This window comes from Carassius auratus, chromosome 23 (assembly GCF_003368295.1).
Source record: "Carassius auratus strain Wakin chromosome 23, ASM336829v1, whole genome shotgun sequence".
NCBI lineage: Eukaryota > Metazoa > Chordata > Actinopteri > Cypriniformes > Cyprinidae > Carassius > Carassius auratus.
In genome coordinates this window covers 9,809,070-9,824,724 of record NC_039265.1, presented here as the reverse complement: position 1 = coordinate 9,824,724, position 15,655 = coordinate 9,809,070, and the positions used below count along the sequence as shown (strand labels likewise).

General features: G+C 34.7%; 1 protein-coding gene across 1 annotated transcript; it reads left to right on the top strand.

The window, feature by feature from the left end:
- On the top strand, positions 1–10,548 carry scp2b (sterol carrier protein 2b). Its single transcript, XM_026199674.1, has 5 exons — positions 1–148; positions 1,460–1,559; positions 3,908–4,037; positions 6,220–6,299; positions 9,793–10,548. Exons 1-5 carry the CDS (start codon positions 126–128, stop codon positions 9,886–9,888), a joined length of 429 nt encoding a protein of 142 aa, XP_026055459.1. The 5' UTR covers positions 1–125; the 3' UTR covers positions 9,889–10,548.
- The last annotated feature ends 5,107 nt before the right edge of the window (positions 10,549–15,655 follow it).

Here is a 15,655-nt window from a genome sequence, read left to right as displayed (position 1 = left end):
TCAGGTCTGCCTCATGGCGACAGAACCCGGAAGTAGCCTTCAGATACCAATGTATCGCTGATTGTCCGAGTGCCAGCGGCCTCCTGATCATCTTTCTGTCTGTCTGCAGTTCATATTCAGCAACAATGCGAGTCCCACAGGTGTCAAGGTGAGGAAGATGACGATGAGGATGACCAGACCTGAGTACAGCCATCATGTGCTTATAATAATCACAAAGAGTGTGTTAATGGTTCTGGAGAGCTGAGAGTGTGACAGCAGCATATGGAGGTCATTTACATGCTTGTGTGCCATTTATTACAGGATTTCTCTTTTTAATTGTGTTTTGAATGATGACAGTGGATTTAATTTACTGGAGCTTAATTCTCAGGTATTAGACAAATTCAGCATTTAAGCTATAAATGTCATATTTGCCTAATTGTGTGTCATTCCGCATTATACATAAGTTAATTTAATGTGACTGGATTCTGCGATTCTTTCATCGTTTTCCTCACTGTGCAAATCTACTTAAATGGAGAGTTCACCCAAAACATATGAACTCACACTGCTGGTTTCAAACCTGAAAGACAGAAGAACTGATTGGGTGAATTTATCTGTAGTAGTGATCGAACATTATCGATTTTTTACCAGTACAAATTATTTGCATGTTTATGTGCCAGATATCCGATATGCAGAACCGATATTTATTAACTGTCAAGTAAATAAATTACTGAGTGAAGAAAGAACATACTTTGTTTTTTCCTCTTTTCACTCTTTTTTTTTTAAGTGTTAAAATGTAGAAATGTCTAATGCTTTCAAATGGAGAAAATAAATAAAGGACAGGAGTCATATCAACTTCATTTTAAACTACCGTTTTAGTAGGTTTATAAGCTGTTTAATAGCTACAGTCAAGAATAATTAACTGGATAATGTTAATTCACTGAATAATATTCTCTGGAATATTGGAATATAACAAACAAAATTTCCGATTTTATTGCATTCTCAACTGGAATGTTACATCAAAATTATTAATACATTTTTGTCCTTCTAGATTATGAAATGCCTGCTGACTGCGCAGTTACACAGAATAATACTCAAACTGCGATCACTCATTGCAAAATAAATAATTTCCATAGAGTTGTATTTATTTAGATGTTTATTAGCAAAAAAAAAAAAAATGATTATATAGTAAATGTTAATACAATTTAGGGTGTTTTAAACATGTGAATCTTGTTAAAAGTTACATGCGGTGGCCGTGCTGCATTTCCTGAGCATCAACCTGCTTCATGAGACTGATGCTGAGCAAATTTACAACAGACAGAGAATTAAATTCAGCATTTAACGGTGAATCCAATATTACAAAACTGATACCTGATTATGGTAAAATGCTTAAATATCGGGGAAAATATCGGTAAGTCGATATATCGGTTGATCTCTACTGTCAAGCATGTTTTCTGAGTGTGTATATTTCTGTCTTTCGCAGCTCTCCACAGATTCAGGCGGTGTTGACCAGCTCATCTTCAGGTCTAGAGGACTTCAAAGCACATGCTGTTTTCCAGGAGATCAGTAAAAAGCTGCATGAGGTACGAGAGGGCCCTGTTAAGTTAATTTAAGCTTTAATCATGTCAGCAGTGATCCTCTGTCAGGCTGCTGGCTGCTGCTGTGAAAGGGTTTTATTTAAACTACAAAGTTATTAGGTGCTGAGAGTTAGAATTAGGTGCTTGTCACATGTACCAGATTGTCTTTTAAGGTGTTTGGTGACATGTGTCCGTCCCCTTCCCCAAACTGCTCTTTCATAACCTGGTTATTATGATAAATGGAGCCATGACAGAGCCTTGTCATCCAGGTTCATTGAATAGATCACCTCGTTGTGTACCAAACTCATAAGGTTTACATTGTTCACTACAACATAAAAAACAATTATTACAGTAGGGAATATTTCTTTAGCTGCAAATCAACATATTAGAAGGATTTTTGAAGGATCATGTGACAAAATAAATTGTTCACAGTATATTTGCATAGAAAAAATATATTAAACTTAAAAATATATAATTTTTTTTTGTTTTTAATGTATTTTAGAGAAAATAAATGCAGTCTTGGTGTACGTATATAAGAGACTATTTTCCAAAATGTAGTAGGAAGACAGTCTATATTGAGCTATAAAAAGCAAGGAGTAAATATTACATAAATATTTAGGAGTAGTTATCCTAAAATGTAAAAGCAGCTATGCATTTTTATACTTTTATACTATGTGAGAAAACTATTATGTAATATTATTTAATATTTCCATTTTGTTTTCAATTAAAATGAAATAAATAATTGACTTAAGCAAATTGAAATGAACAGTTATTTTTTAATATATTTAATATTTTTTCATTCAATTATTATTATTTTTTTTTCATTTAAAAATCATGCTGTCAACTGTAGAATAATTGCAATTATTCTTATGTATTATGACCAGTTTGTAGAATGAAAATAACGTAAAATAAGATTATACTATCTTATTTGGTGAATGTGGAGAAAAATATATATACCAATATAAAAATGGAATTTTTTTTATATGACTTCAGAAGACTTGGAATATTTTTACATTTTGGAATAATTAGTCATTTTGTCTACTTTTATGTTTTATTTATTTATTTTTTGGTCCTTTCTGGAGATTAATATAAAAATGGCCATCCACTTGGATCGAATGGGAAAGCATCAGCTCCGTTAATATATTTGCAAGATGTTTTGTTTTGTGTTGGATCCTTTCAGAAGGGTTTGGGATGATGAAATGATGGTGAATGAACAGCAGAACTAATGAACTAACCCTCATTTGTTCATCCATGCCTCTGTTTATATCTGTAACCTCTAGTTCAGTTGTGGTTATGTTGGATGAAGTGTGTTTGTTATTGTTCAGCCGTGACACTCGCATCCTCTCGAGATTTACTCCGTTTAGCTCCACACGGCCGAGATGCTGATAATCTCCCAACATCGGCCACATTTCTTCAGCTTCTGCCAAGCAATGACTCAAAAAAAGGCCTGTTACACAACCAGACGGACTCTGGGAAAAACCAGCGTCAGTTGTGCTCCATTACGCTCAGAAATGCAGTGTATAATTTTACAGGAAAATTTAATGCTTGGCTCTCACAGGCTGGAAGGCTGAGCGAGGTGCTTCATGTTAATGGCCTGCATTTCAGTGCTGTTTTGCAGCTGTTTATGATGCTCCTGCTTTGTGTGAAAAGCTAGGATGCTGTTTTTATGCACCTTCGCTGTTTGGTTGCATTTTATCGTCTCTTTCCAAGGTTAAAATCAAGTATCATGCTATTTTTTTTTCTTTCTTTTTTTTCATTGACTTCAACCAATTTTCAGATGTGGCCTTGTGTTTATTGGACATTTAAATCAGTCACACTTTATTTTAAGCACCAATTCTTAACCAACCATATACTACTACTTTTGCCTCAATAAACTCCTAATTTGCTGCTTATTTGTTAAGTTTAAGCATTTGGTAGGATTAGGGATGTAGAATATGGTCATACAGAAATATCTGCTTTATAAACAGCCGATATGTTAATGATAGGCATGCTAATAAAAACTAAAAAGTTAGTAAAACTAAAGGCTCGCAACATTTTCTGGTTCTGCTCCTCCTTAGATTTTATTATAAATACATCATGTTTTTTAATATTAGGATGAATTCAGGTCAGTTGGTTCACTTTTTGCTAATAAGATTACTGGGGAAAATCACCCAATTATCCTGAATTAACACTGTTATGTTATAAAATGTATAAGTGTGTGTGTGTGTGTGTGAAAAACACCCCCTCTGTTTGAGGGGGAAAAAAAGTTATCTTTTCACCATCATTTAAGTTTAGCTGCGGTTCACAGAGTTTATGGCGGTTGTGAAACTGATGTACTCTTTGACATTTGTGTGTGTGTGTGTGTGTGTGTGCAGGAAGGAGAGCAGTTTGTGAAGAAGATCGGAGGTGTGTTTGCCTTCAAGGTGAAGGATGGGCCGGGAGGAAAGGAAGCCATCTGGATCGTTGATGTTAAGAACGGAAAAGGCTCCGTTGACAATGATGCTGGTGAGTCTGGTCTAAATGCAGACAGTATTGATCTCTGAACAGATGACATTTTCCAGCTCATCAGTATGTCAGACTGGACGCATCCTGACCAGGTGTAGTTATTTTACTTGGAAAAAGGCTGTACAAATTGTCTTTCGGGGTCATGGGTTGAAGGAGAGATCTGTTATTGTGCCCAGAGTTTGACATTTTCCTGTGTGCTTCTGAAAACTGCAAATGGTTTGAAGAACAACTACTGCTTCCACACACACACACACACACACACACACACACACACACACGCACACAAACACACACACAGACACACACACACACACAGTCTAAATCAATAAACAAACTGAAATGAAGTAACAAACAAATATAAAAATCTGATTTTTAATCAATTATTTATAATTTCAAGAGCATTTGTAATATTAACAGTAATAAAATGTTTTAAATTAACACAGAGAATACATAATAACCTAAACAGCTTCATTTCACAACAACAGCTTTTTAAATTATTAAAAAAATGTAAACAAAATATAATAATCCATAATACACATGATACATAATTAGCAATACAACTAAATAATACATTAAATACAAATTAAATATAAATAGATAAAAAATTATTAAATACACATTATGCACAATTAACAATACTATTAAAACCGCTTTGAAATCACTTAAAAGTATATTGCATGAATACCAATATGCATAATAAACAATTATTTATTTTAATTAATGTATTGAAATAGCTTTTAAAATATTGCAATTAAAATGTATTAAATGAATACAAATGATACATAATTAATGAAAACTGCTTTTAAAATATTCTAACCTTTATTATTTATGCAGATTATATATTGAGCAATACTGTTGAAATAACAGCTTTTAAATGACGTAAAAGTGTATTAATTGAATGCAAATGATACAAAATTAACAATCCTATTAATATAATAAAAAAAATGTTGAAGACTAATAAATGCAAACTATACAAAATTAGCAATGCTATTAAAATAAACGCTTTTAAGTTAAGAACTTTTATTAAATCAGTTCAAATAATACGTAATTAAAGGGATTGTTCACCCAAAAATGAACTTTCCATCATAGAATTACTCTTATGCTGTTCCGAACCTGCAAGACATGTTTTTCATCTTTGGAACACAAATATGATATTTTTGATGAAATCCGAGAGCTTTCTGACCCTTCCACAGACAGCAATGCAGATGAAACATATTAAGGACATCGCTAAATTAGTCCAGGTGACATTAGTGGTTCAACTGTAATTTTATGAAACTACGAGAATAGTTTTTGTGCACAAAGAAAACAAAAATAATGACTTTTTAAAAAAAAAATCCTGCACACCATCTGCAGCCATTATCGAGAGCAGGCTACTGTCTTACTGTAGACAAAGGTGTTGGTTTGGAACGACGTGAAGGTGAATAATTCATGAGATTTTGGGGTGAACTAACCCCTTCAGCAGTACTTCTAGAATAACAGCTTTTGAAATATTTTCTTTCAAGAATTCAAGTAGTAAAAGCAGACTGAGGTTTTTAATGACACAGTGAGTCATTGCACGTGAGTGTTTTCAAGTGTTACTTTAAAAAAATGTGCTTTTCAGATCAAGACACAGAGGGCATAAAATTCAAACAGTATGTTGGCATAAATCTGTTCTTTTAGATCAGAAAATCACGGCACACCTCTTTACACTTACATGTACATTTATGCATTTAGCATGCTCTTTTATCCAAAGCAATTACAGTGCATTCAGGAAATACATTTTTTTTGTGCCAGTACATCTTCCCAACAAGCCACTTGATTTGACTCCTCAAATCATCTCTGATATATGAAGTGAAACCTCATCTGAGGATGTGTCCGGAGGCATTCGGTGCCGTTTCTCCAGTAGTGCAAGCTCTTGTGCTCTTTCTCACCCTCTTAATGATGTGTGGGTATGTGACATCACAGATATTCACAGGTGTGTGAGTCCAGGAGATTTGTGTGGAGGATGAGAGGAAATGAGAAAGCGAGAGTGTGTGTGAATATGTGTGTGTGTGGCCTAATGACCAGAATCAAAGCTGCTCCCACGTGCCAGATTCTCAATCGTTCTGTAACGAGAACAAAACACACCAAACTAATGAGTTTTGCGCTGCTGTGTCGGCCTGGTTCCCGTTCCTCATAAATGTTTTGGCTTCGTCTCTCTCAGAAAAGAAAGCAGACTGCACCATTGCCATGGCCGACTCAGACCTGCTGGACCTCATGACTGGAAAGATGAATCCACAGACCGTAAGTGCTGATGAAGCAGACAGACTAATCACCAGAAATCCCTCGCTTCTAATATGAACCATCTATAATACTATTCAGTTACAAGCTAGACTGCAAAGAACGAATGCAGCCAGAAATAGTTTGTTTTCCACCCGTTAAAAATATAAAAGCATCTATAAAACAAGCTAGTATAGTCTTAGTTTTTAAATAAGAAACAACTTGCTAGTGGATCAAGGAAAATGTCATTAGTTCAAGGCATATTCTTTGAAAGTTACTTTTAATATCTTGTAAGCAGTTTTAGGATTTTTTTAGATATTTAAAGTGATGTTCTTTTTTACTTAAACGTTTCATTTGAAAGTAGACTAGCATGTCAAAGTTTTTTTTTATTTTTTACATGAATTCTTACTTTTATTCAGAAAGCATGCATTAAGCTGATCAAAGTGACAGTATTAAATACTTTTACATTTCTAAAGATTTTTTTTTTAATATTAAGCATAATAATAAATCTTTCTAGAAAAGCAAATCAGTATATTTTCCTGATTTCTGAAGATCATGTGACACTGAAGACTGGAGGAATGATGCTGAAAATACAGCTTTGATCACAGAAATAAATTACAGTTTAACATATATTCATGTAGAAAAAAGTAATTTTCAGTTGTAATTATTTTTCACAATTTTACTGACTTTTTAGTCAAATAAATGAAGCCACGGTGAGCAGAAGAGACTTCTTTCATAATAATAAAAACATCTTATCTACCCCAAACAACAGTGCGTGTCAAATTATACAATTAAAATGCTGACTTTTAAACATAGGTTGCGTAACATAATACTTTTAAAAAAAGCGTTGAACCCTAGAATGTCTGAAAAAGCAGATCCCTGACATTTCCAAGTGGTTTGTATGGTTATAGTTATGATTTTGGCTGATTAGTCTCAGTTTTCCTGTTTGGACGTACCACAGAGACTCATCCCACATGAACCCAGATGTTTCTCTTTCCTTTACACTGTCCTGTGTAGTTTTTTGGATGCATTAAGATCTGCATGTGGTGGTGAATTCAAAGCGGTATTGTTTTTAGCTAGGAGAGGGCCTTTTTATATCAGTCTGTGATTCACTATTGAATGAAGGAAATGCAAAGACATTTTCTATTTCAAGCTTTCTCTGTAGAGGAGCTCCCACCCTCCTTTTTGAACATTGTCTCAATCCACGTCCTGTTTTCCATGAACAGTTTCTGCACAGATGCTCAAAAACAACAAGCTTATGGCCCACATTGAGAAATAGAGGCATCCCATCTGGAACAGAGAGAGTTTCCTTCAAATTTCTACACCTCACCACCATTAATGGAAAAGCCACGGTGGAGTTCAGATTTTTACACCATTTAAAATATTGACATATTACGCCACCACAAAGCCAAGAAATAGCTTACACAAAATGAAAATGTGTTAAAATGTCCTCACCCTCAGGCCATCTGAGATGTATATGAGTTTGTTTCATCATTAGATTTGAAGAAATGTAGCGTTACATCACTTGCAGTGAATGGGTGCCGTCAGAATGAGAGTCCAAACATCTGATTAAAAACATCACAATAATCCACATCACTCCAGTCCATCAGTTCACATCTTGTGAAGCAAAAAGCGGTGTGTTTGTAAGAAACTAATTCATCATTAAGACATTTTTAACTTCAGACTATTGCTTCTGGCTGAAAATATGAGTCCTCTATTCATAATATTGCTTTATTCACTGAAAAAGTTGTCTTCTCTGAATCAGGAGAGAAATATGCACAAAAACAGCTCTAAACAAATATGTCAGTGGATTTCAATATGAGAGGACAACAGGAGATTAACCTTTTCATTAGAGCAAGCGTTATTATGGATTATGGACTTACATTTTGGCCAGAAGTGATAAAAATATGAGTTCATGTGAAATTTAAAGTTAAAATACTTTAATGATGGATTAGTTTCTTTCAAACATGCAACTTTTGGCATCACAGGATGTTAACTGATGTACTGGTGTGGATTATTATGATGTTTTTATCAGCTGTTTGGACTCCCATTCTGACGGCACCCATTCACTGCAGAGCATCCACTGGTGAGCAAGTGACCAGTACCTGACCTTAAATCATTTTTGTATTCTGTAATGTTTGGGAACAGAGTGACATGAGAAGTCATTAAGCGTGTTTGTTCTGGTGGCTCTGTTTTAGTGCGTCCTGTTAGCAGCGATGGAGGCGTGCGGGTGTGCACCGATTACAAACAAAGCTTTAATGAGGCACTCATTGAAATGGCTTCAGGGTTCATCCCTTCTGCCAGGAGCATTTCTGCCCTTTTAAAGAGCACTCATTAAAGCCTGCTGTTGATTTTGCACAATCATGTCACAACTAGAGAGCAGTTTATGAGAGAATTCAGTTAATGAAGGTTAATTATATTGTCGAGGTTCGTTGTACCTTGAGTTTTTTGTGAATAGTTTTTCTTTCAGAAAATCATAAATTAATTCTAAGATTTTGAGGTTTTGATTTTTTTATATTGATATACAGTCATGTGTGCTATGCCTCTGCATGAGATGTATGACTCATTTATATATTATTCATTCGTTCATTCCTTCCTTCCTTCAGTCATTTAGTGTATGCATGTTCATATGTGTTATTTAACATTAATGTTAACTTCAATTAAATATACAAACCAAACTTTCCACATAGCAATTAACTAGTTTATGAAAGGTATTGCAAAAATATTTGCTTAAACAATATTTACTTTGACTTAATGTGTTAATATTATATATATATATATATATATATATATATAATACATTAATGTAAATATTTTATATTTTACAGAGTTCTGCATTTATTTGTTGATTATTTTTTGTATATATATTAGTATTTTATTAGTTTTTTCACATAAGTGTTAACTTCCATTAAACATACAAAAACCAGTTTTTTATATAATGTTCAATTCCTTACTCTTTACATAATGTGTTATTCCATTCAGTAAAACCATACATAGTCTAATATTTATATTAATCTATTTCATAATATATTCTTAATATAACATTTGATTATTTATTTTTTATTTTTATTTTATATGCTTATTCCTGATGTCCTTTTGATGCCCAAAGTGTTATTTATAATAAATAAATGAATAAATAAATAAATTGAATTTATTTATTTGAAAAAGAAAATTATTTTCTGCTTTATAAACTGTTATTTTTCTGAGAGGCTTTCACAAGAATCAGTCTGAATGCCAATCACTGTTTTTGTGCATTTGAATAAAAAAAAAACCAGGCAGAGGATGTTTTCATGGCCCCCATTTAGTATCTGAATAGCCCTGAATAGCCTTGCATGTGGTTTGTGAGACGCCGAAGTACAGCATGTAAGGTCACAGAAAAATACTTCACAAAAACAAATGTTTCCTGCCAAGACACAAATACATTTCTGGGACACAAATGAAAAGCTTATCCTCTCAGGGGGTATGTTTTGTAAAAACTCAATGTTAATCACTCTCTTGTGCTCTCTCGTTCATGCAGGCTTTCTTCCAGGGAAAACTGAAGATCACCGGGAACATGGGCATGGCAATGAAGCTTCAAAACCTGCAGCTGCAGCCGGGCAAAGCCAAGCTGTGAGAGGCGGAGCCTCCAATAAGGCGGAGCCTCGAGTAGCCCCTCCCACCCAGTTCACTCTGTTAGAGTAGCTGCAGGAGTCAGACACCAAATGAGTTTCTGTGCTGTAGTTTGAGCCTCTTTCTAACAAGGTAAATAATAGTTCACCCAAAAATAAAACATTTGGTCGTTGTTTCATAATGTAAATCATTGACTGTTCTTCATCTTTTTCTGAAAGTAAACTTCAAATGCTTTGAGTGAATAATGGCAGAAGTCTCATTTTTGGGTGAATTATTTAAATGAATCACAGGAGTCTGATAGATGGTTACAAAAATACTGTATTAATAATGTTTAAAAATATAGTTTTTTTTCTCCATTTGATTAGCACCAATAACGGTTTAAATTGTATGTGTGTGTGGATTGATTGTTTGGTCTGAAGGGGTTAATTGGAAGTGAAGCCTGGTAAAGTGCCTGCGAACTATAAACTTACACACCGGGCTTTGATGGACAGATGTCTGGTTTAAATGTACGACAGCATTGTGATTCTTTCTCTTTCATCTTTATAGTTGTTCTAGGTTATTAGGAGCAGGTATAATTGTAGCGTCACGTCAATGTTTTTTGAGTGTTTCCCCATCAGATGCTAAACTACTTTTGTACTAAATAAACCTAATCTTTCTCATTTAATTGGGAAGTGTCTGTTTTTAATTGATCAATTTAATTTGATTATCACAAACAAAGTGTGTATGATACAGGCTTGTTAAATAACAAATGTGGAGGCCAATGCTTTAACATTGAAACAACTCACGCATAAACCAGCATAACGCTTTTCTTTTTGCTGAGTGTTCAGATCATGTTGAAGCTCGTTTGGCTGAATATGATTTCTTGCTCCGGTGTATGTGTGCGTTCCAGCGCTCATGGAAAGCTCCGACGTTTCCACCCAAAGCTACTGGCCGATGTCCAGCCTGCCACGCTTTTGTTTTTCCTTTGAAAACTTGAGCTGAAACACTAAATCCCTGAGATTGTTAACAAGCTCTGACCTACATTCCTCAGCTCAGACTCTCTCTCTCTGTCCTGCATCTGAAACCTTCATTTCTTCAGTGTCATATGCATTATTAATTACAGTTCTCAATGCTTATTATCGTATCATAGTTTTATAAGTCACATTATTATGAAGTAATCATATAATGCACATCAGTTGAGATTCATATCAAAATAACATGTTGCATATTAACTAAGTAAACCGTTGTATATGATTAGTAATCTTAGTATTTTCATATCTTTGATTTATTCCTGTTGTATTTTCTTTACCCCAGTAATCGACTTGAGTCTCCACTTTACAGTGATTTTTTTTTTAACCATGGTTGAGATTGTTTTTCTTTGTATGATGCATATAACAGCTCTTACAAAGGTAAAAACACTAGAGTTGTTGTTTGCTTTACTAAGTAGCTTTATATAATTCACTGCTCCTTCTAGTGCTCTCACATTGATATAATTACAAGTCGTTAAAGTCCTTGAGTTTTGCACACGTCTAGGTGCTTTTAAAAACTTCAACAACAACGTACAGTAAACATGGATGAGCAGTAGAGTAAAACGAGTGGAATGAAGAACATGATTCAGATTATTTCATTTACAGTTAATGTTGTTTTTCACTGGTTTCAGAGAAAACTGAGAAAGCAATGCTGTATAGAAATAAACGTTTTCTAGAAAAGCAGCAGTTGATTTTCGTTCTCATGAAAGCCTCCTAGAGCTGTTAAAAGTCCTGTGGTTTTCTGCAGGCATTGTATTGTATCCCGTGTTTCTCGTCGACCTTCACTTCCCCTGAGAGCTGAACTCCAAGCGCCTCTCATGAACTCATATTGGTATTTAAATCGTGTCCTGTTTTCTGAATTTCAGAGGAGAGATGAGCTAAAAAGAAGGGGAATTGAGTTTGAGAGCGGGTTGCCAGCGTGTGCTGTAGGTCTCATCTGTTGTCTGACCTCGGGGAGTGTTCGCCGTCAGACTGACTCAAAACGCTCCGTTGCGCTTCTCCAGGAAGAGTTTTGAGGCAATACATTTCTAGGCCTTCAATTTTATTGTCTGTTTCCTCATGTCCGACATAACAGCCACCAGACACAGCAGAGGGATAAAAAGCAAAGTGAATTTGATTAAACTGCGGCTCTGAGCAGGTGTTGGCCACCTGAAGCGCTTAAAGCTGAAGCGTGTTGTTTTCCTTCTGTGTTGAAATACTCCGTTCCAGGGGTCAACAATCTAGTTCCTGCAGAGTTTAGCCCCAACCCTAATCAAACACACCTGAAGCAGCTAATCAAGTTCTTGCTTGGTATACTTGAAACAAGTTGGAGCTAAACTCTGCAGGACGCTAGCCCTCCATGACTGAGTGTGGTGACCCCTGCTCTATCCTATCCTTGTTTTAAAAGCATAGTTCACCCAGAAATGAAAAATTGCTCACTTTCAGGCCATCCAATATTTAGATGACTATGTTTCTTCATCTGCAGTGAATGGGTGCCATCAGAATGAGAGTCTAAACAGCTAAAAACATCACAATAATCCACACCACTTTAGTCCATCAGTTAACATCTTGTGAAGCAAAATGTGCATGTTTGTAAGAAACAAATCCATCAGTAAGATGTGTTTTTTTTGTTTGTTTTTCGCTTAAAACCATTGCTTCTGGCCAAAATATGAGTCCTGAATCCTTAATAACACTTCCTCCAGTGAAAAAAAAAAACATATTTCCTGTTGCTATCTTATTAAAAATTCACAAAAACATATTAGTTTAGAACTGGTTTCACTTGTAAACGGTGCTTGATCTGTGTAAATATCTGACCAACAACTTCCATATTCCAAAAAAAAAAATCCATATTATGGATTGATGACTCATTTTAGCTAGACACATTGGGTTGAGGGTAAAAATCTCTCAATGATGAATTTGTTTATTAAAACCATGCAGTTTTTCTCTCCTGAAGATGGACTGGAGTGATGTGTGGATTATTGTGATGTTTTTATCAGCTGTTTGGACTCTCATTCTGACGGCACCCATTCACTGCAGAGCATCCATTGATGAACAAGAGATAGAATTATACATTTTTCCAAATCCGGTGAAGAAACAAACTCTTCTACATCTTAAGACGGCCTGAGGTTGAGGAAATATTTTTCATCGTTCACATTTTCATCATCACAAGAATTAGGACTCTGTATAGTACCGCAGAAATGATGCAAGAATCAAGAACACAAAAAAGTAAGTAAATGTTGGGAACAACATGAAAGTGAGTATAAAAAAATATGTATTTTTTTTTCAGGTGAACAATCGGTTTAAATCTTTTAAATTGTGGCAGAGAGGAAACATTTGTAAACTCTGTAGTCATAATTCATGTTTATTGTAAATTCATCTTTACCGTGTCACAGATGATCGGATGGACAAATGCAGCTGTTTTCTGTCCACTGTATATGTCTGAGAGAAAGACGTGTCTAGACGGGGCGGAGGTGGTTAGGTGAGTGTGCTTGCCACCGGTTTCACCAGTTTTCATGCGAGGTTTGAAGTGTGAGTCTGACTCACTGCAACATGCGCTCAAATATGTGTTAATGACTTTCCCCACCATCAATAGTCTTTTCAGGATGTGCAGTGTGTTTAATTAGTGATGCCTGGATTGCAAGACCTGTGTAACTTGAGGGATCTTCATCAACAGTTAAAGATGCTCTGCTCTTGATCAGACGGGAAATAATAACCAGGTGATCATGTTGTTCTGTCGTTCTATTGTTCTGTCATTTTTTTCTTTTATAAATATTATAATGATATAAAGTTTAGAATAAATGATATAAAGCATAACTATATGATAAGAATATGGTCAAAGTAAATGACATTTAAAAGCTGAGTTTACTCAAAATAATGTTGTTGAATAGGAACAATGATTCAGTTTGTTGCATGTAGTTAAACTTGTAAGTTGTAAATACCCTGTTTGATGCATGTGTTAGATTTACACTTTCATTTATCTGGATAGCAGACATTAAATCTGAATATCTCATAGATCTAATCTCATAAATATTCATAGCATACAATCTAAAAGACAGATTAGGAAGCAATCTGAGATGTGTGTGTGTGTGTGTGTGTGTGTGTACTTGTTTATGCTACATTGTGGGGACCAAATGTTCCCAAAATGATAGTAAAACCTGACATTTTTGACATTGTACAAGGGGAACAAATTATTTAAAATAGCAAATTATGTTAATCTGAAAGTGTAACAATGCAAACAGGTTTTTCTGTAAGGGGAGATAAAAATTACAGTTTGATCAGTATAAAAGTAATAGAAGTCTATGGAAAGTCCCCACAATTCGCAGAAACAAACATGAGTGTGTGTGTGTGTGTGTGTGTGTGTGAGTGCCTTAGTTTTTCAGGTTGTGGTTAAGTGCCTTTTCCTCCTGCACAAATCAGACTGAAGCTGAACCGCAGTGACTCCTGTCTTGCCCATAGTATCCTTTTGTAGCCATTAAAGGAAACATTTCAGTGCATTGAAGAAGTCTGCCAGAGCAACAGTCTGAGATAATGACTGTGAGATGCGTTCACATGAGAGATGCTCCCCGTCTTTAACATTAGAGTTTGTCTTTGGAGGCATCAGGAATTCTCTATCCGCTCTTGTTCTCTCTGTGTACTTATGTAGTTTCATAGTTGTAATGCTCGTCTCTGCATGTGACAGTTTTTGTACATTAATACACAAAAAACCTCAGTATGAAATCAAAATGAGTTCTATTTGCTTCCTAACAGTACAATTTTTTTGTGAATTTATGCATGCCACTTCAAAAATAATAATAATAATTTTTCAGTCGTCTTCCTACTTTACAATGGACAGTGCTTGATCTGTGCATATTTCTCTCTTGATTTGGACAAGATGGCTTTTTCACTGCAGAAAGCATTATTATACTGTATGGACTCATTTAGCCCAAAGAAAGGTTTGAGGTTAAAATATCTTGTTTCCTACAAACATGCAGCTTTTGGCTCCACAACATGTTAACTGCTGGACTGGAGTTACTTGTGGATTATTGTGATGTTTTTATCAGCTTTTTTTTCAGAAAAAAAAAAAAAAATACTGGTTTCAAGCGTTTGCATGCTATAGTGTATAATGTTACAAAAGCTTTATATTTCAGATAAATGCTGATCTTTGGATCTTTTTATTCATCAAAGAATCCTGAAAAAAAAAGTGTAATCAGCTGTTTAAAATATTGAAATTATTATTATTAATTTAATAATAACGTGACACTGAAGACTGGAGTCATGATGTTGAAAATTTAGCTTTGATCACTGAAACAAATTGCATTTTAAAATATATTCAGATAGAAATCGATTATATTAAGATGAAAAAAAAATTGTTGCAAGCAATTTAACTTCTTTTGCTGTATTTTTGGATCAAATAAATGCTGAGCAGAAAATACTTCTTCCGAAAACATTAAAAATCTTACTGTTCAAAAACATTTGACTGGTAATATATCTCTGCTGACTAACATTGAATTTTCACTTGGCAATGAATAAAATCAGCAATTTATCGAGATCTACAGATGCTTGCGTATGATAAGTGATGCAGTTCAAGCCCAAGAGACAAATAAAAACCACATGTTCTTCTGGCTTGACCTATTTGCTTCCTAAAGTCTCAGGAACTTTCTTAATGTGAATGTCAAACTTATAATATTGTTTATAGAGTAAAGTGAGAACATTTCTCAATCAGCTACTTGCAGTGTGTGCAAAATGAACTGTAGGTTTCCCAGAATCCATACCGGCTTCGTATTTCAACTGCAATCATGGAAAAGT